The sequence below is a fragment of the Miniopterus natalensis genome, chromosome 4 (genome assembly GCF_054644295.1).
Source record: "Miniopterus natalensis isolate mMinNat1 chromosome 4, mMinNat1.hap1, whole genome shotgun sequence".
NCBI lineage: Eukaryota > Metazoa > Chordata > Mammalia > Chiroptera > Miniopteridae > Miniopterus > Miniopterus natalensis.
In genome coordinates, this window is record NC_142084.1 from 15,181,036 (window position 1) to 15,202,140 (window position 21,105).

Sequence of the window (21,105 nt, forward strand, 5' to 3'; positions counted from 1 at the left end):
ATGAGCTTCCCAAGTGAAGGGAGAAATGCAAGACTCTCTTACCGAGGCATAAAACCTGGAAAAGAACACAAGGTAAAAACATAGTCTCCTGTATCAAGAGCTTTCTCTGTATGAGGCGCGGTGCCAAGCCCCTACCTGCATCATCTCATTGAATCCTTACCACAAACTCATGAAGTGAGTCGCAGCCACACTCTACAGAGAAGGAAACTGAGGCCCAGAGAGGGTAAGTGACTTGTGCACCGTCTCCAAGTTGGGGAGCGTTCTGTATGTCCCCAGAGCTGTGCTGTAGGAAATGACCCCTGGCTATGGCTCACGGCTTTAGTAAGACAGTTGGGAAACTTCCAGAAGTGGATCTGGGGTAAAAGGAGAGGGTGTGGGAAAGAAACAGCAGGAGGAGAAGGAGGGGGTGGAGGTGGGGCTTAGTCTAGGGAGGTCCCTCAGCCACCCCTGTCCTAATGACCACAGGCCTCCAGGCCAACAGGCCCTGATTGGAGCCACTTGTGTCCCAACAGGGCACCTCTGGTCCCAAGGACTCAGCTGCAAATACCTATCTAGGGGAAGCTGGCCCTTAATTCCCACTACTTCGAATGCTTTATAAATCCCTGGACTCAACCTCGAGGTAGGGTGTAAGCATGGGAGAAGGCTGGGGACAGCAGACTGAGAAGCAGCAAGCCACCTCAAAGGCCACCCAAGCAAACTGCCCACCCACCTCCTTCCTGGGCCTCACCTCTGCGAGGAGGGCAATGGGAGGGAGAGCACCCTTTAAAATGTCCAGGAGGAGTGCTGAGGAGGCAGCCAGGGAGTTATCATTCAGGGGATTCTGCCATAAACAGCAGTGGGGAGAGAACTGGAGGAAGGGGGGGAAAGGGAGAGGAAGGTGTGGGAGAGGGAAAAGTCCAAAACCTCCAAGACCAGGAGCTGGAGGCCGGGGGATTCCCCAGACAGGGGCTCAGGCTGGACCAGATGCAGAGAACAATGGGCGTCCAGGCGGGGAAGCAGGAAGGGAAGCGGGTAGGAGGCCACATGGTCAGGCCAGGGAGGGCCTTGCGCTTCAGGAGCCAAGGCCGTGGGCACGCTCACGGGTCCCTGTGGGCCAGTGTGAGAGCCAGAGCCAGCCACAGGTGGGAGGAGCTGTGCGGGTCATAACACCCTCTGCTAACAATGACCTCATTACCTGTGACTCGGGCCAGCGCAGGCCCTGCGTTTCATTTCATCCTCACGATTTCCTGCCGGAGGGCTACTATTCTTATGCCCATTCACGCTCTGAAAGGGAGGTGGTGGAAACCCAGAGAGGCGCAGTGACTTGTCCCACGCGGCCCAGCTGGTAAACTGCAGAGTCAGGATTTGAACCCAGCCAGTTTGGCTCTGATGTCCACTCTCTTAATCACAGCTGCTTCCCATGCGACAGAAATGGGTGCTGAGGACAGAGTTAAGATTAGAGGTAGATGAGTGCAGGAGAAAGATAAGAGTGGGGAAGAAATAATAGGGAAACGCTGGGCACAAAGAGAGACGAGGCAGGGAAGAGACAGGGAGCATTACTTTGCCCAGGAGAGGCCTCAGGCCGTGGGCGGCAGGCAGGGGCTCAGGCTCTCTGCTCACTTGGCCACAGAGGGGCTTCGTTTCCCTCAGCGGCCACCTTGCTGCGTGGATGACACCTTCCCATCCGGCCTGTCCCCGGAGCCCTACGGCATCCTCCTCAGCAGCAGGCCACTGGGCTTCACGGGAAGCGCGCTCTCTTTCTCTATTTGGCATTGAAACTCACAGCCCTCCCTTTTCCTGTAGGTGGGGTTTCCATAGGAAAAAGCTGCTTCTCTGTTTCCCCAGCCTAGCAACTGTTTGGAAGTCAGATCCCCACATCCTGCTCTACTGGGTCAAGTCCTTCTTGGACCGGCTCTTGCCCATCACTGGCTGCAGTGGACCAACGGGTGCCCCTGGCAATTTACTTCATCGGTGCTGGGACCTCTTGGATCTCTTCAGATGAAGATGGCCTTGCCTGGGAATCCTGCTAGTTCCATCATCATCTAATTATGGGACAAGGCTGTGCCAGCAGGTCTGGGGGCAGAACGGGGCTAATCGAGCCCCCCCAGAAACACTGGAGGACTTCCCAGCCTTTGGAGACCTCTAGCGGTTTCTGCATCTAGCCCATTCTGGCGGTAAGCATGATGCAACTCCTGCGACTTTTGCTGGGGCTTTTGGGGCCAGGTGGCTACTTGTTCCTTTCAGGGGATTGTCAGGAGGTGACCACTCTCACTGTGAAATACCAAGTGTCAGAGGAAGTGCCGCCTGGGACCGTGATTGGGAAGCTGTCCCAGGAACTGGGCTGGGAGGAGAGACGTGGGCGAGGGGGCGCTGCCTTCCAGGTCTTGCAGCTGCCTCAGGAGCTCCCCATCCAGGTGGACTATGAGGATGGCTTGCTTAGCACGGGAAGGCGGCTGGACCGAGAGCAGCTTTGCCGGCAGCGGGACCCCTGCCTGGTTTCCTTTGACGTGCTTGCCACAGGGGATTTGGCTCTCATCCATGTGGAGATCCAGGTGCTGGACATCAATGATCACCAGCCACAGTTTCCCAAAGGTGAGCAGGAGCTGGAAATCTCTGAGAGTGCCTCTCTGCACACCCGGATCCCCCTGGACAGAGCTCTGGACCCAGACACTGGCCCCAACACCCTGCACTCCTACTCCCTGTCTCCCAGTGAGCACTTTGCCCTGGATGTCATCGTGGGGCCTGATGAGACCAAACACGCAGAACTCGTGGTGGTGAAGGAGCTGGACCGGGAAATCCACTCGTTTTTTGACCTGGTGTTGACTGCCTATGACAGTGGGAACCCCCCCAAGTCAGGCACCAGCTTGGTCAAAGTCAACGTCCTGGACTCCAATGACAACAGCCCTGTGTTTGCTGAGAGCTCACTGGCACTGGAAATCCAAGAAGATGCTGCCCCTGGTACTCTCCTCATAAACTTGACCGCCACAGACCCTGACCAAGGCCCCAACGGGGAGGTGGAGTTCTTCTTCAGTAAGCACGTGCCTCCAGAGGTGCTGGACACCTTCAGTATTGATGCCAAAACGGGCCAGGTGATTCTGCGTCAACCCCTAGACTACGAGAAGAATCCTGCCTATGAGGTGCATGTCCAGGCAAGGGACCTGGGTCCCAATCCCATCCCAGCCCATTGCAAAGTCCTCATCAAGGTTCTGGATGTCAATGACAATGCCCCAAGCATCGACATCACATGGGCCTCCCAGCCCTCAATGGTGTCAGAAGCTCTCCCCAAGGACAGTTTCATTGCTCTCGTCATGGCAAACGACTTGGACTCAGGAAACAATGGTCTGGTCCACTGTTGGCTGAGACAAGAGCTGGGCCACTTCAAGCTGAAAAGGACCAATGGCAACACGTACATGCTGCTAACCAATGCCACGCTGGACAGAGAGCAGTGGCCCAAATATACCCTCACTCTGTTTGCCCAAGACCAGGGTCCTCAGCCCTTATCAGCCGAGACACAGCTCAGCATTCAGATCAGTGATGTAAACGACAATGCACCCGTGTTTGAGAAGAGCAGGTATGAGGTCTCCACCAAGGAGAACAACCAACCCTCTCTTCACCTCATTACCATGAAAGCTCACGATGCAGACTTGGGCATTAATGGACAAATCTCATATCGAATCCAGGACTCCCCAGTTTCTCATTTGGTAGCCATTGATTCAGACACGGGAGCGGTCATTGCTCAGAGGTCACTGGACTATGAACAGATGGCCCGCTTTGAGTTCCACGTGATTGCAGAGGACAGGGGACAGCCCCAGCTCTCATCCAGCATCTCTGTATGGGTCAGCCTCCTGGACGACAACGATAATGCCCCAGAGGTGATTCATCCCCTACTCAGTGATGGAAAAGCCAGCCTCTCAGTGCTTGTAAATGCCTCCACCGGCCACCTTCTGGTGCCCATTGAGACTCCCAATGGCTTGGGTCCAGTGGGTGCTGACATAGCATCACTGGCCACCCACAGCTCCCAGCCATTCCTTTTGGTGACCATTGTGGCGCAAGACGCAGACTCAGGGGCAAACGGAGAGGTCCTTTACAGCATTCAGAGTGGGAATGAAGCCCGCCTCTTTGTTCTCAGCCCCCACCTGGGGCAGCTGTTCATCAACATCACCAATGCCAGCAGCCTCATTGGGAAAGAGTGGGAGCTAGAGATAGTGGTAGAAGACCGTGGCAGCCCCTCCTTACAGACCCAAGCCCTGTTGAGGGTCTCGTTCGTCACCAGTGTGGACCACCTGAGGGACTCAGCCCATGATCCTGGGGCCCTGAGCACATCAGTGCTGACAGTGATTTGCCTTGTTGTCCTGCTGGCCATCTTCGGGCTGATCTTGGCTCTGGTCATGTCCATCTGTCGCACGGAAAAGAAGGACAACAGGGCCTATAATTGTCGGGAGGCTGAATCCACCTACCGCCTCCAGCCCAAGAGACCCCAGAAACACATTCAGAAGGCAGACATCCACCTCGTGCCTGTGTTCAGGAGCCAGGTGGATGAGCCTGGTGAAGTGGGGCAGCCCCCCAAGGATGTGGGCAAGGAAGCAATAATGGAAGCAGGCTGGGACCCCTGCCTGCAGACCCCCTTTCACCTCACTCCGACCCTGTACAGGACCCTGCGTAATCAAGGCAACCAGGGAGCGCTGGCCGAGTGTCCAGAGGTGCTGCAGGACACGGTCAACCTCCTTTTCAATCACCCCAGGCAGAGGAACGCTTCCCGGGAGAACCTGAACCTTCCCGAGCCCCAGCCTGCACTGGGCCAGCCCCACTCGAGGCCCCCGAAGGTGGCAGGCAGCCCCACAGGGAGGCCGCCTGGAGACCAGGGCAGCGAGGAGGTCCCACTGAGCCCACCAGCTACCTCTGCAACCCTGAGGCGGCAGCGAAATCTCAATGGCAAAGTGGCCCCTGAGAAAGAGTCAGGCCCCCGACAGATCCTGCGGAGCCTGGTCCGGCTGTCTGTGGCTGCCTTCGCCGAGAGGAATCCTGTAGAGGAGCTCACTGTGGATTCACCTCCTGTTCAGGTACCTTGCTGTGGGCAGCTCTCTCTCTGGTCACCCCTGGGTCACTACTAACAGCATCAGACTCCACCATTACCCTCACAATCCTCATATTCATTCCTTAGGCTCACAGGGCACTTTATGATGCATTGAGTGTGTTGGTTCAGGGCATAGCTCTGGTGTCAACAGAATTTAGCTGTGTGATCCTGGACAAGTTACTTACTGTCTCTGAGCCTTAGTTTTCCTATCTGTAAAACTGGAATGACTATAAAAGTATTTGCCTCACAGAGTTGTTCTGAGGATTTAATCAGTTACAGCACTTGCTCAGGGAGCCTGGCACAAGTAGATACACAGCAAAGGTAGGAATTAAGAATATAAGCTTTGGAGCAAGGCTGCCTGGGTTCAAATCCTGGCTCTACCGCTTTCTAGCTGTGAAGCATATGAAGGCTACTCAGCTTCTCTGTTGAAGACATCCATGTTAACGACACCCATCTCCTAAGTTTGCTTAAAGATAAAATGAGAGAACTCTAGGTTAGTGTCCAGCACATAGACAGCTTTCAGCAAATGATTATGATGTCTTCTGCAAAGCTCCTTCCATCTCCCCCCGGGGAACCTCCCTGTGAAGCAGGCTGGCATGGGCATCATTGCCCAAGCTCAGGGGCTGCATATCATTTGCTTGAGGCCCCAGAGCTTGCCGGCTGGGTCTGCAGGATGGGGCAGTGAAAGCAACCTTGGAACTTGGGATTTAGGCAGATCTGGGCTCAAATTTCAGCATAGCCACTTAGGAGCTGGGCAGCCCTGGGCAAGTCCTTTAACATCCGACCCTTTTTTTCTCATCTATAAAGTGGGGGTTGTGATGGCAAACTTACCCTGTGTCTATCTCCCAGGGTTTTGAGGATTAAATGGGATGATAAATGGCAAAGTGTCTAGAGGCCTAGGGTTTATTAGACACAAGTGGGAAGTGTTTTCAGAGATGGTGCCGATACCACACTCATATCTGCTTCTTTGGACCCCAGACAATTTTCCCTTTGTCAGGCTGCTTGTCCAAAGCACACTTCTGTTTGGCCGGGCCATCAGCTGAGGCTTCCTGTGGAGCAAGGACACGGCTTCCTTCCCCCACCCCCTCCTCAGGAAGCCACCTGGAGAGGGCCCAGCTGCTTTCTTAGGAGTCTTGCCCTGGGCTCTATGTGGCCCCAGAGGTTGCCCAGAGCCATTCATTCATTCATTCATTCATTCATTCATTCATTCATTCATTCATTCATCAAATGCTTACTGAATAAGTTCTTTGTGCCAAAAGCTGGTTGATAGTAAACAGAGACAGCAGAGAGCAGGCACTATGGTTGGCCCCACTGGGGTAATGGCAAGAAGGGTGCCCATTTGGGATCAACCCTAGGGTAAGAGGCAGCTCGCCTAATGCTGTCTTTCCAGCAGCACAGTGCCACAAAGGAGTCAGATCCAAGTTCAAGCTCCAGCCCTGCCACTAATTGCTGTGTAGCCTCAGGTTATACACCTGCAAAATGGGTGTCATGGTATCTCTTCCCCTGGGAGACTTGTAAAAACTAAATGAGATTCTATACAACTTGACAGTTACTAAGTGCTTATCATAAGATCTATTAATAAGTGACTTATATACTTTACTCATTTAATCCTACAACCACAAGCACTCTCTGGCCTGGATCTCATTGTAATTCCCTTTTTACTGCTGAGGAGTAGAGGCTCAGATGCTCAAGTAGTTCCTCAAGGCCTCATAGGTGGGAACTGGGGAAAGGGCAGGTTTATGATTGGAACCTGAGTCTAACTGACTCCAGAGTCTGGGCTCTAACTGCGACGTGACCTTGAATGACAGTGCTCAGCTCAGGGGATGGCGCTCAGGGAGTGTCCCTGAAATACAGGCTGTCACTCAGGAAAAGGTGGTAGGTGCCTTAGGAGGTGGGATCTGCCCTGAGGTAGGTAATGGGACCCTGACCCTCCCGTCACATTGAAACCCCAGTCCTGACCACCTTCCCTCCCAACTCCCCTCTGGGATTGGCACTTTCTGTCTTGAACTGCCCAGAGAGGCCAGTGGGCCTTCCAGGGAGGGGTGGGGGTGGGCTCAGGAGGCAGAGGCAGTGTTTTTTAGGAGGAACACCCCAAACTCCATGCATTCATGGAGCATTTTAAACTTTCAAACCATCTAATTAATCCTGACAACCCATGAAGAAGTCTCCACCTTAGAGATGAGGAAAGATCTGGGTAGGACTAAAAACCTACTTGACATTACACAAGCTAGAAATGACCTTGAACTAGAACTCAGCCTCCCAAAACGTGGTCTGTTGCCTTCTCCCTCCCAAGGCCCTGCAGGGTCTGGCCCTGACATCCCTTCCAACTTCTGCCCCATTCCCTAGCCGTCTCCTCCGACCTTTCCGTGCTCAGTGCTTCTGTCTGGAACACCCTTCACCCCTGGCCCAGACCCTCACCCTCTCTCCACTTGCCAGACTCCTACGGAGCCTCGTGGTCTCAGCAGAGGTGCCTAGCATGCAGTATGAATTCAATAAACATTTGTAGGAAGAAGTGAATACATTTCCCCCATTTCACCCCACAACTTCCTCTTTGCTCCAAGTTGGGTGAGGGGCCCTCCTCTGCTCCCACAGACCCCCATCCTTTCTCAAGCCCATGCTACCCCCTATAGTAAGCCCCGTGCCCTGCCTCCCCTGACCGGTTCCCTGAGAGGCTGTGAGCTCCCTCAGGGCAGACACTGGGTCTTGTTCTCACACTTATTCTCATAAGTGAGCGCAGGGCCAGGCACAAACACACACCTACTAAATACTTGTTGAATGAATGAAAGCATGAATCAATGAATGATTAAATGACACCATTTTTGCCTTCCCTACAACATGGTCTTGCCTCTGGCCCACAAAAATTGGCTGCATGCTTGAATACTGCAGAAGGGGGGAAATAACTGTTTAAAATAATCCCGATCAAAGTAATAATGAATTTATGGTCAGGAAATGCCTATTTCACCTCTACCCCCACAGATTCCAACAGGAGCGGGTCACTTGGGGAGATGAGAGGGGATGAGCCCAGAGGGTCCCCACTCTCTCCCTCAGACACCCAGGTCCTGAGGTGACAAAGGCAAAGCAGGGAACCTGCATGCACAGGTCCCTGCCTCTCTCGGGTTCCCCACTCACCATCCCTCATCTGATCACACAATCATCTGAAACTGGAGGAAAGACTATAAAAAGAAAGCGCCGGCATTGAGGGAAACATCCGGCGAGGAAGTGTGCTGGGTCGGAATTGTGTGGAGTCAACAGATTTTTCCTGTCTTGTAGCAAATCTCCCAGCTGCTGTCCTTGCTGCATCAGGGCCAATTCCAGCCCAAACCAAACCACCGGGGAAATAAGTACTCGGCCAAGCCCTGCGGCGGCAGGTAAGCACACGTAGTCCCCACAGGCTTCTCGAGCCCCCCTCTCCTCCCCTGTCCTCCCCCTGCAGTCTCTGTGACAGTAGGAAGGGTGGTGAGCACATCCCAGACCTGCTCCCCTGGGAGAGTGCAGCGGACAGAATCCATTCCCCCAGCCCAGGCTGCTTGGTCCTGAAGCAACTGTATTTATAGTATTTATAGGACAGAGTCACTAAGGAAATGACTTCATCCCCAAGGCTCTGATTATGTCCCCTGATTGCAAAGGTGCTGGGCTATGGACTTCCAATCTGTACCTTTCAGCTTGCTTTCTTTCCACCCTTAAACATAATCTGAAGGCCCCTGGCTAAGGACATGAATGTGTGGGTGTGTACCTTTGGGCTGTCCTAGAATTAAAGAGACCTCAAGAGGACTTCTAATCTAACTCCTTGTTACAGATGGAGAAACTGAGGCTATAACTAGTTTGATCCAACCCAGTCATGTAAACTTGAGCAAGTCAGATAAATCCCCAAGGTCTTGGTTTCTCATTTTTAAAAGGAAAGTCAGAATGCTTCCTTGTAGTGATGGGGTAAAGATTTAATGATCAAATGTATTCTAAACCCATAGCCCAGAGCTGGGCACATAGTAGGTACACAAGCAATGCTAAGTCCTTTCCTCTTAAAGTGCCTTTGTTCAAGGTCATATAGCCAATGAGTGGCAAAGCTGGGACCAGCTCTCAGGAAACCTGACTCCTGGTTCAGCGCTCTGACTGTATCAACTTGTAACTTCTTTTTTTTTTGCAAAGATAGTGAGAGGTAGTGTAAAGCAGCGGTGAGTACTCCAGGGTCACAGCAGCCTAAATTTGAATTCTCACTTTATTACTTAATCCATGGGGACCTTGAGCAAGCTGCATAATTTTCACAAGTCTTGGTTTTCTCATTTGTAAACTGAGAACTGTAACAAGAGAACCCCTTACTATGTGAAAGGTTTAATGAAAAGGTGCACATACCCTGCAAAGCATAAGGCCTGACTCAGAGTAATTGCTCAGTAACAGGAGTTGTTGTCAGTGTTACTTGCAAACTTGCCACCTCCCTGCTGATCTCTCCATGCAGCAGAAATCGCCACAGAAAAAAAAGCAGAAAAGACCCCCAGGCCTTAAAGCACCTGCAGGGATGATGAGGGGCCAGGCCTGTCCCCCATGCCAGGAAGTCCCAGGAACGGGCCTCCCCCAGGTGACAAGAAGGGTCTATGAGAGGGAGGAGCCAGGGAAGAGACTGTAGGAGTGGGGGGGGGGGTTAGTAGATTCTGAATAGCTTTTGGGGGCTTCATTTCAGCTGTATCCTCTATCGACCTGACCTTCTGGTCTAGGATTTGGTCTCAAATAAGGAGGAAGGAACATTCAATCACACAATCCACAAAGTATTAAGTACCTACTATGTGCCAGGCCCTGTTCTCAGCACTGGTGAGAGAGCAGGGAATGAGACAGATAAAAATCCCTGCCCTCACTAGAGCTCATACTTTGATGGAGGGATGAATGGGTAGATGGGTGGATGGGTGGATGGGTGGATGGGTGGATGGGTGGTTGGATGGATGGGTGGATGGATGGATGGATGGTGGATGACTGCATTGGCTCAACTGACATTATTAACATCCTGCTCTGTGCCAGGCAATATGAAGAAATGGGAGGGACAATAGTGAGTAACCACATGTGCCAGCACTGCGCTAAGCTCTTTACATATAACATCTCATTTGGCCCTTACCATGCCCCATGAGGTGGGTGTCACATACTCAGAGTAGGCAGGAGGGCTGGGATCAAGCAACTCAGGTTGTCCAACTCTTAAGGTTAGACTGTGTGTATCCAGGACCTATTTAGGTGTATGAATGCCGGCACGAATAGAAGAATGTTCATGAGCTGGAATGAATGAACCTATGTGTGAACTTTCTCACTTGTGGGCTGGGTTGGTTTCCTTTGCAGAAGTCCAATCCCAGACACAGATGGCCCAGGTACCAGGGCTGGTGGCCAGGCAGAACCAGACCAGGAAGAAGGACCCTTGGACCTTGAAGAGGACCTCTCTGTGAAGCAGCTGCTAGAAGAAGAGCTGTCAAGCTTGCTGGACCCCAAAAAAGGTAGGGACTCCCCAGGGTCACCCCAACCCTCCTTCTGGCTCCACACACAGTCCACTCACATGCCCATGCTTCAGAGTTCTGCTCCAATCCACTACAGGGAAACACAACCATTCTCTTTCTGGGGAAGAACATCAGCAACACTTTACTTCTCCTGAAGCTTCAGAAGGTCTTTGTTTGTTTAAAGACCAGATTCTACTTTAATTATTCACTTTACAACTCATCATAAAAATGGTGAATGATTACTGAGTTCTTTGTGTGTGCCAGGTACAGGAAACACCTTATATACATTATCTCATTTAAGCTTCCAAACAGTCGTTGGAGGTAGATACTATGAGCTCCCATTTAGAGATAAGTAAACTGAGGCTCAGAGAGGTAACAGCCTGCCCAGAGTCCCTTAGCTCATTAGTAGTTGAAGGGGAGTCAGCCTGGGCCTGCCTGTCATCAAGACACGTCGCCTTACCTCCTAAACCACTCCTTTGAATTTCTTTGGTGTATTTTAAATATCCTTTTACCCTGAGAACCGAATCAACTCTTGAATGTGCTAACATTTCTAACTGAAACAAAAATAATTTTTCTGGAGAAACAATTAGTTTTGAAAATATATACAAAATAATTCAAGAATCTGCTAGCTGCCCCCTCTGCTGTGGGCACCCTGCGGCCTCCATCCATGGGCCCAGCCACCCCTAAGCTGTGGTTTTGTTTCTGTAGTTAACTATCTGTTTCTCATCTGGACATGCCCTGTGCACTCCATCTGGCCGCAAACATGCTGAAGGCATGGCAGGCACTTCCTTTTCCTTGGTTAAAAAAATAAGGCTACCATTTTTTTAGTGCTTTCTATGCGCTAGTCCCTGTTCTAAGTGCCTCGTAGGAAACCCTTACGAGACGGGGGCTATTCGTTATCCCCATTTCACAAAGGAAACATCTGAGGGGCAGGGGTGTTAAGTCATTTTCTTTTCCAAGGTTGTGCAGCCAATGGTTATTAACACAGGCAGTGTGACTCTAAATTAAAATGAAGTAAGATGAAATCTAATTAAAATTAAGTACATGTAAAATGAAAAATTCAGTTCCTCAGTCATACCAGGCACATTTCAAGTGCCCAGTAGCCACATGTGGTTAATGGCTATCACTTTGGACAGCACATATGTAGAAAGTTTTGTAGGACTGTATTGTCTAGAATGCAGAACTGTGAGGTACAATATAGCAGCCCCTAGCCACATGTGAAAAGGGCTAGTCTGAACCGAGATGTGATGTAAATACAAAATACACTCCAGATTTTGGACACTTAGTATAAAAAAGAATTTATAATATCTCAATTTTTAAAATATTGATTACGTGATAAAATGATGATATTTATAAAAATATTTTACAAATTAATTTCACTTTTCCTTTTTATTTTTTTAATGTGGCAATTAGAAAACTTAAAATGACCTCTATAGCTCACATTCTATCCCTGTTGGGAAGCAGCACAGGGGAGGCCTCATGAAGGGGGCAGCAGGGCTAAATAAGCCTGAGCTGCTCATAGGGCTGGACTTCGATGAGGCCATGGGGAGTATGTCTGACATTGGGATCTTGGCTGTGTCAGATAAAAGCCCCACCTGAGGATGTGACAATAATATTTTATTGGTTGCATGAGCTCACTGAATGCTCACAGCAATCCAACAAAATTAGCACTGCTATTTCGCCGCTTTATGAGAGAAAAAGGGGGCTCAGAGAGGTTAAGCAATTTTCTCAAGGTCACACTGCTCATAAGCAGCAAAGCGAGGAAATCAAACCCACGTGGGCCCAGCGCCCACCTGCCACAGAGTGAACTCACCATCGCCTTTCAGCCATTCTCACCCACGCCAGTGATTTTCTGCTGAAGCTCTCTGCCCCTGCACAAGGAAAGGCCTGATTCTGTACCACCAAAGGCGTTCCAACCTTATTACCCCAGAGTCTCGGGGAACTAAGGTTTACATTTCCCAAATGTCCAGGGTTAATATTTGTTCATTCAATCATTCGGTGAATGTTCACTAAGTCCCAGGCGTGGGCTGGACCAGTTGGGAGGTGGCCTGACCCTGCCTCACAGGCTGCACAGTCAGTCCCATGCTCACAAGGCGAGACCGAGACTCATTTATATCAATATAAACGACAATTAGCTGTATTTTGAAATAACTTTTCCGAATTACACAAACAATATTTAATGTAGAAAAATGCAGGTAAAAATAAAATAAATCACTCCTGTTGGGGGTCATTTCAGTTAACACTTTGACATATCTCCTTCCAGGCTTTTATCCTATGCACAGATTTTATTTTTTTATTTTTTATTTTTTTCCTTTTTATTGATTTATTGGAGTAACATTGGTTAGTCAAATTATATAGGTTTCAGGTGTACAATTCTATAATACATCATCTGTATATTGTATTGTGTGTTGACCACCCCAAGTCTCCTTCCATCACCATTTATCTCCCCTTTAACCTCTACTACCTCCCCACCCCTTCCCTCTGTAATTGCCATACTGATGTCTGTCTGAGTTATTTGTTTGTTTGTTTTTCCTTAATCCCTTCACCTTTTTCACCCAGCCCTGCAACCCCCTCCCCTCTGACAGCTGTCAATCTGTTCTCTATGAGTCTGTTTCTATTTTGTTCATCAGTTTATTTTGTTCATTAGATTCCACATAGAAGTGAGATCTTATGGTACTTGTCTTTCTCTGACTGGCTTATTTCACTTAGCATAGTGCTCTCCAGGTCCCTCCATGCTGTCGCAAAGGGTAAGAGATCCTTCTTTTTTACAGCCAAGTACTATTCTATGGTGTAAATGTCCCACAGCTTTTTATCCATTCATCTGCTGATGGGCACTTGGGCTACTTCAAAATCTTGGCTATTGCAAATAATGCTGCAGTGAACATAGGGGTGCATATATTCGTTCAAATTAGTGTTTCAAGTTTCTTCAGATACATTCCCAGAAGTGGAATTGCTGGGTCATAAAGCAGTTCCATTTTTAATTTTTGAGGTACCTCCAAACTGCTTTTCACAGAGGCTGTACCTTCAGCGTTCTCCAACAGTATGTACAGATTTTAAAGCAGCTCACCTTAAGCAAACATTAAGTACGTGTTAAAGTAGATGTTGTGCTTTTTTTTTAAGACCAGTGTCTAAACCACAAGACATTCTTTCCTCTGCTTGTTCTCTACCATCAGGCCTGGGACTAGTTGGGTTTTTTTGTTTTTAAATATATATTTTTATTGATTTCAGAGAGAGGGAGGGAGAGGGAAAGAGAGGGAGAGAGAGATAGAAACATCAATGCTGATTGGCTGCCTCCTGCACACCCCCTGCTGGGGATCGAGCCCAAAACCCAGGCATGTGCCCTGACCGGGAACTGAACCACGATCTCCTGGATCATAGGTGGATGCTCAACTGCTGAGCCACTCCAGGCGGGTGGGACTAGTTTTTGAGACAGGAAAAGGAGAAGTGTGATGGTGGCATTGGGGATCCAGGACACAGTTTTTCACTGCCCTGTCCCTTTCCTGGGACAGCCCTTTGATAGCCAGCCCCTTTCCAGCCTGCCTCTAAGACAGGGTTTTCTGTAGCTTGAGAGCCCGGGGCCAGGTGGTGACCTTAGCAGGCCTGGGAATTCCAGAGGCCATACGTGGGCACCTGGAGCATCCAGGGGGAAGAAGGGCCAGCTCTACAGGGTGGATAGGGTGGTGCAGTCACAGGGGGCTTCAAAGACACCAGATCTGGCATCAAACCTGGATTTGGTTGCCTAGTAGGTATGTGATTTAACTTCTTAGAACTTTATCATTTTCTCATCCATAAAATGGGATAATACTCTTGACTTCAAAGGTGGTGTGGAGGTCAAATGAGATAATTATGTAAATTGCTTGGCCCTGAAGTACCTAATAAGTGCTCACCAAACAGAGGCAGCACCAAGCCAGAAACTCCAGCCTTGGCTGAGAAAAGGGATTTTCCCCATTCAGTGGTGCACCTGGCTATACGGGATGGTGAAAGACACCCAGGCCTGAAACACTCCACCGGCCCAGGCGTTCTTTACAAACAGGCCGATTTCTAATTCTAGGCCTTCCTCCTGCCTCCTCTCTCAGCTCCTGGGCAACTTCAGTGAGCCGCCTTCCTGCCCAGCGAGCTTCCCTGTCAGGGCCTCTTCCTTCCTGTCCCCCTCTGGCTACCCCGTCTGTCCCCTGCCATTTCCCTTCCCTCCTTTGTTCAGTGCCCTGGCCCTGCCCACACCCCACCTCACCCCGCCCTGCCCTTCCGTGGGCCCAGCCCTCACTATGTTCTCTCCTCCCCCCGCAGGTCTGGCCCTGGACCGGCTAAGTGCCCCAGACCCCGCCTGGATGGCCAGGCTCTCTTTGCCCCTTGCCACCAACTACCGCGACAACGTGTTCTCCCCGGACACCGCGGCCTTGGAGGAGCCGAGGACCTTCCAGACATTCGGCAAGGGCTCGGGGCCAGAGCTGAGCCCGGCCGGCACGCGGCTGGCCAGCACCTTCCTCTCGGAGATGAGCTCGCTGCTGGAGATGCTGCTGGAGCAGCGGGCCAGCGTGCCCGTGGAGGCCGCCTCCGAGGCGCTGCGGCGGCTCTCCGTGTGCGGGAGGACCCTCAGCCTAGACCTGGCCACCAGTGGGGCCTTGGGCACGGACGTCCAGGGGGGCCCAGGTGGAAAGAAGGGGGCCGAGGGCAGGACCAGCAGTAGCAGCAGCAGCAGGGGCCTGTGGATCCGGGAACCAGGGGCCCCAGGAGATGTTAGAGAGCCCAGGCCCTGAGGATCCTTGGACATACTCTGATTTCTAAACTTGTTGAACTCTGAGCAGAGGTGGCTTGAGAACTTCAGGGTGACTGATGACACCCTACAGAGGGGGCAGGGGCCCAAGGATTAGCAGCTGGCTGACCAAAGCAGCCCCTTGCTGGGAGCTAGCTGAATTTTTTGGAGAATGGAGATAGTTTGTGGGCAAGTGTTTGCTGGCAAAACACATGCAGAGCACAGAAGGCAGGTCCTCGGCGGAAGAGATGCCAAGGAGCGTCACAAGCAAGACAGGACAGCCTTATTGCATACCGGGAGGTGGGGGCTGGATCCTGGGGTGCCAGGCGAAGCCCTCTGACCTACTAATAAAGGAAAAGCGGTGGCTTGTTCCCCTGAGTACACCTCCCACGGGGAATGAGTGACAGAGCGATGGTTCTTTGCTCCCCTCCCTGTCAAGTGGGTCAGGCTGGGCCTGGACAGGAGCTGGGCCTGGACAGGAGTGTGCAGTGTCAGGTACATGATGGGCATGTGCACTCTTCACCCCACTCCTCTATTGCCATGATATCAAATAATCTGCTTCTCAGCTGGAAAATCAGGGCTAAGAAAAGAGTGACTATTTATAGAGAGCATTTACGTGAGCCAGGCACCAGGCTTACAATAGAATTTAATTAATAATTTCTTGACAACCCTGAGAGGGAGGTGTTATTATCCCCATTCCACAGATAAGGATCTGAGCCTTGGAGGGGCTGAGTGTCTTGCCCTAGATCAAGCAGAGAGGAGAGGCAGAGCCAGGATCTGGAGCCAGGTTTGTCCAACACCAAAACTCATGCCCATGCCCTTGACCTTGACACTAGGCTGCCAGCCAAGGAAAGGATCAGGAAAGCCCCCACAGGTGAGCTTTTGCCAGTAGTGGAACTGTTTGAGCTCCCCTCCAGAAACTGCTGAAGAAAGTTCCCAAGCTGCTCAGGCCTGCATGTCTTTACACTTCCAAGCCCAGAGTAAAGGGTCCTGGATCTGACCTGCTGCAGGCCTGGGCCTCTGCAGAATCCTGTCCTTTCCCAGTGAGCAGCCCGTCACTTACAGAAGTCACCTTCCCAGAAACCACCGTTTGTAGGTAAATATTCCTGTCACAGCAGGTGTGGGCCTGTGAATTCAGGCCGAGAGGAGGGTGTGAACCGGCTCTGTGAAATGGACACTGACAGCAGCAAACCTTCCAAGGGGAGGAGGGAGTGAAGAAAGAGCAAATATTTCCCCAGGGCTCAGCCGCAATCGTTTTCCTGGAAATTTCCAAGCTGTCATTCAGCTAGCTTCTCGGTAGCCTGGGGCCCTCCTGGACACTGAGGGCAAAAAGTCCTCCTTTTGTTCTCCTGTGGAGCTCAGTACTCACTTCGCTGTCCACATAAATGGGTCCTTCATGCTCCTAACTAGGGCTACTGGAAGCCACGCATACTTAGGATCCAGCGAGGCTTCCTTATCCCACTGCTCTGTTTTACAGATGAGGAAAATGAGCCCCCAAAAGCAATGTGTTTCAGGGGCAGGGTCTCTGGGTCTCTGATCTCCTCACTCAAGGCGAGAGTGTTCTCCTTATAAGATCTGTGATTTTCAAGCTGTTGGGTTCCCGTCAATGAGAGGCCAGGGACATGAAGCAGGCAGGGTCTCCAGCCTGACCAGCCAGGTACCCACACAAAGCAACATATGGTGAATACTCACTGAATGAATGAGTGAATGAATGAATGAATGAATGAACAGTGCTTCAGAGTCCCTTTTACCTATATTGGAGCTCCAGGTAAGACTCTATTAGGAAAAAAAAGGTTCCATATGTGAAAGCAAGCTTGAAAACCACAGCACTGGACAGTGCTGACCTCCCATTTACTATTGGATTTTCAGTGCAGAGCTGATGTTGGAAGGGTGGGGAAGAGAGACGGGGGGAGAAGGTGACCTGAGGAACCTTGAACCATGGCTGGCAACTGGATCATTGGATACACTGGATCACTGCCTCCTTCTATTTCAAAAGTCCTAAATCTGTAGTCCTTGGACCCCCCTGCATACTAGGCAAAACTTTGTGTACAGGCATTTTTCTAAGCAGAAGATACAAAATTCTCATCAGATTCTCAAAGGAACAGATGACCTATAAAAGGTTGTGCAGCACTGCTCTAAGTCACGATCTAAACCTCCACAGACATGGGTAATTTTAGTTATAAGGAGTCTGAACATTTTATAGCAAGGAAATGGCAGGACAGAAAAGGCTGACTGGCCCAAAGCCACGGGGCAGGTTTGCTGCTGGGCTAGGATCTGGATCTGGGATTTAATATATCTTTATTGATTTCAGAGAGAGGAAAGGAGAAGGGGAGAGAGAGAAACATCAATGATGAGCGAGTCATTGATTGGGTGCCTCCTACAGGCCCTGACTGGGGATCTAGCCCACAACCCAGGCATGTGCCCTGACCAGGAATGGAACCCTGATCGCCCAGATTGGATCCTAGGTCGACACTCAACCGCTGAGCCACACCCAGCCGGGCTAGATCTGGGATTTAGTATGATGTTCATTCTAATGTAACAAGGGTTCTTAACCTGGGGCCCCTGGGTGGGCTTCAGGGTCTCCGAACCTGCTGAATTGCTTATAAAATTGGGAGGTGCATTTTCTACCGTAAGGAGTCAGTGCTTTCATCAGATTTTCAGGTGGTCTGTGACCTAAATAAGGTTAAGGATCACTGCAGTCCTCTAGGTTAGTCGTCAGTTCAGCCTTCCCTGCAAAGCCTTAAGAACACACGGGCCAAGCTACGCTGAGGTGGGGGTGTAGGTACTGGGGGTTGTACTCTTGCCTGCACCATGGAACCCCCTCCTAGCACGCTAACACCAGACAGGGTATGGGGGACAGAACTGAGTGGTCTGAACAGGAAGGTCACAGAAACTTCTTGACATCAGCCAAGATGTCAAAGCTGAGACTTTGGACATGCTCAGAACGGTTTCCACCAAGATGGGCTCTGTCCCCTGGGAGACTGAGGGAGCAGGGGAGCCAGCAAGCACTCAGTTAAATGTCATCTTAATTTGGAAAGCGCAGAGGGACATTTTTTTTTTAATCAGCAGTCAGCTGTTCTCCAGCACCAGGAGTGCAATGCAGCGCTCACATGGAGCCTGGGGCAGCTCAGAGATTGACAGGCAGCCTTGTCACCCGACTTCAGCTTGGCAGCTCACTGACCCTACCTCTCCTCTGGCTGAAACAAGAGTGAGATGGCAGCCTAGCTGGCATGGCCAGTGGTCGAGAGTCGACCTATGAACCAGGAGGTCATGGTTCGACTACCAGTCAGAGCACATGCCTGGGTTGTGGGCTTGATCCCTGGTGGGAGGGGTGCAGGAGGCAGCCTATCAGTGACTCTCATCATTAATGTTTCTCTCTCTCTCCCTTCCTCTCTCTGAAATCAATAAAAATATATTTTTTTAAAAAAGAGTGACACGGCAACCACCACCCTTGTAACACTGGAGAGAACCAAATCCCAAAACGGAGAAGACAGGAGGGGGGAGGCTCAGCTGGGCACGTAGTATGTACCTAGAAAATAGGTCAGCATTTTCCAGCCCTAGTAAGTATTGGGTGCATTATAATGGGTAGGGCAAGGAGAGAAATATGATCAGAAACACTCAACAAACATTTTGTATTTGATGAGCAATTACTATGCATAAAAAGTAGCACTAGGGCCTGGCCAGTGTAGCTCAATGGTTGAGCCAAGCGGTTATTGGTTCCATTCCCAGTTGTGGTGCATGCCTGGGGTTGCAGGCTCGATTCCCAGTAGGGGGAGTGCAGGAGGCAGCTGATCAATGTTTCTCTCCCATTGATGTTTCCATCCCTCTCCTTTCCTCTCTAAAATGAAAAAAACACATATTTTTTTAAAAAAGTAGGACTAGGGGGTGGGGCATATAGAATCAATCTCTTCAACAAATATTTAAAGCACCTACTAGATGCAGGGTAGGCTTGCTGTTGGGTAGAGAAGTGGCAATGCAGGGTCACTCATTCACTAAATATTTACTGAAGGATGATAAGAAACAAGATGGGGTAGGAAACAGCTGCACCCGCCGCCTCCCGCAACCACATCAAATTACAACTAAAATACAGAACCACCAGCACTCAGAACCTCCTGAAATCTGGCTGAACAGAAGCCCTACAACCAGGGAACTGAAGGAGCACCGAGACCGGTAGGAGGGGTGGAGACGCAGGCGGATCAGGGCTGAATCCCGCAGACGCAGCCACGGGCCCACACCCAGTGCCGCGGTTGAAACCCGGGAGGGAATCTCGGCAGTGGGGGTTTCCTGGAGCAGTGAGGGGTTCAAGCCCCACAGCAGGCCCCCAGCCCAGGGCTCCAGGGCCGGGAAGAGACGTCCCCACAACTCCGGGCTGTGAAACCAGCGGGGACTGTGGCTGAGGGTCGTGGAGGCTGCGGGAGCCGCAGTAGCTCCTCTAAAAGGGCCCGCGCACGGACTCACTCGGACGCTCCCTCTGAGACCAGCACCAGGCAGCAGCTTGAAAGGACCTGGGACACTCGGGGAGGAACTAACCTGCCTGAGATCCGGGCGAGAGGTGGAGGCACAGCTTTCTCCCCGGCAGAAGGGCTGGAAGAGGCCATTCTCCTTTGGCGAGTCCTCCCCGCACACAGCCGGCAGGCAGGCGCCATATTTGAATCGCCAGCACCTGACTCTCACCTTTGGCCCCGCCCCGTGATTCCCGGAGGCCCCGCCCCTCCCCACCTGCAGGCTCATCCAGGCCATTTCCAGGGGCTTTTCTGTGCAAGTGGCCTCTCAAGCATCATGCTTAGGCCTTTCCTAAACTCTCTTAAACAAGCAGCAGTGGGCCCCATACAGCTTAATAAGCGGCCCCGGGGCCTGGCACTAGGAGCAGCTGCATTGGCTCATAGCTTGGCCTCTCCTAGACACCTCCAAGCCCAGCACAAGTAGCAGCCAACTACCGTTTGCTGTGTAGCTCATGCTGGGTGGCCCTGGGCAAGGTACTGGCACAGGCTGAATTTGCACCTCCCGGGAGACCCCAGAGACAGTGCACCTGGTTGTCAGACTCAACCATGCTGGATTACGACCCTACCACATCCACGAGTGAAACACTCAAGGGGCGCACTTGGTGAACACCAAAGCTCCACTGAAGTAAATCCTGCTCCACAGGGGTGTCTCCAGCACAACAGCTCTTTGGCTGTAGTTGCAGCTGGTCCTCACAGCTGATTGGCCTGGGGGTCAGTTCCTCCCAGGGACGCCAACAGTAACCAAGACCCAACTACAACAGGACAGTGCACACAGCCCACACAGCACCTAGAAGGCCCAGCTCAGGTGACTGGGGAGGTTGAGCCACTGGACCCTACAGGACACCTACTACGAATTCCACTCTACGAATTCCAGGAGACATAGCAGCTGTACCTAGAGCAATCTGCAGGGAGCCGGCTCTGTGCTCAACTCCACAAGGGAAGCATAGAAGTTTGACATAGAAACAAACACCTGGAAGCAGCCAAAATGTGAAGTCAAAGGAACATGTCACAAAGGAAAGAACAGAAGAAATCTCTAGAAGAGGAACTAAATGAAATAGATCCAAGCAAGCTAACAGATAACAGAGTTCAGAATTTTGTTTATAAGGATGTTTAAGCAGACTGTTAGGAAAATAACTGAGAAAATCTATAACATAATAAAGTACCAATTTGAAATGAAGGCTACACGAACTGAAATGAAGAATAATTTACAGGGAATCAACAGTAGAGCAGAGGATGCTGAGAATCAAATCAGCAATTTGGAACATGAGGAAACAAAAAACACCCAACCAGAAGAGCAAAAAGAAAAAAAATCCAGAAATATAAAAATAGTAT

At 50.9% G+C, this 21,105-nt stretch overlaps 1 protein-coding gene across 1 annotated transcript; it reads left to right on the forward strand.

The window, feature by feature from the left end:
• Window positions 1-1,841: 1,841 nt before the first annotated feature.
• On the forward strand, window positions 1,842-15,626 carry PCDH12 (protocadherin 12). The gene is made up of 4 exons (XM_016205565.2): window positions 1,842-5,039; window positions 8,324-8,421; window positions 10,367-10,518; window positions 14,806-15,626. Exons 1-4 carry the CDS (start codon window positions 2,160-2,162, stop codon window positions 15,273-15,275), a joined length of 3,600 nt encoding a protein of 1,199 aa, XP_016061051.2. The 5' UTR covers window positions 1,842-2,159; the 3' UTR covers window positions 15,276-15,626.
• Window positions 15,627-21,105: the final 5,479 nt, after the last annotated feature.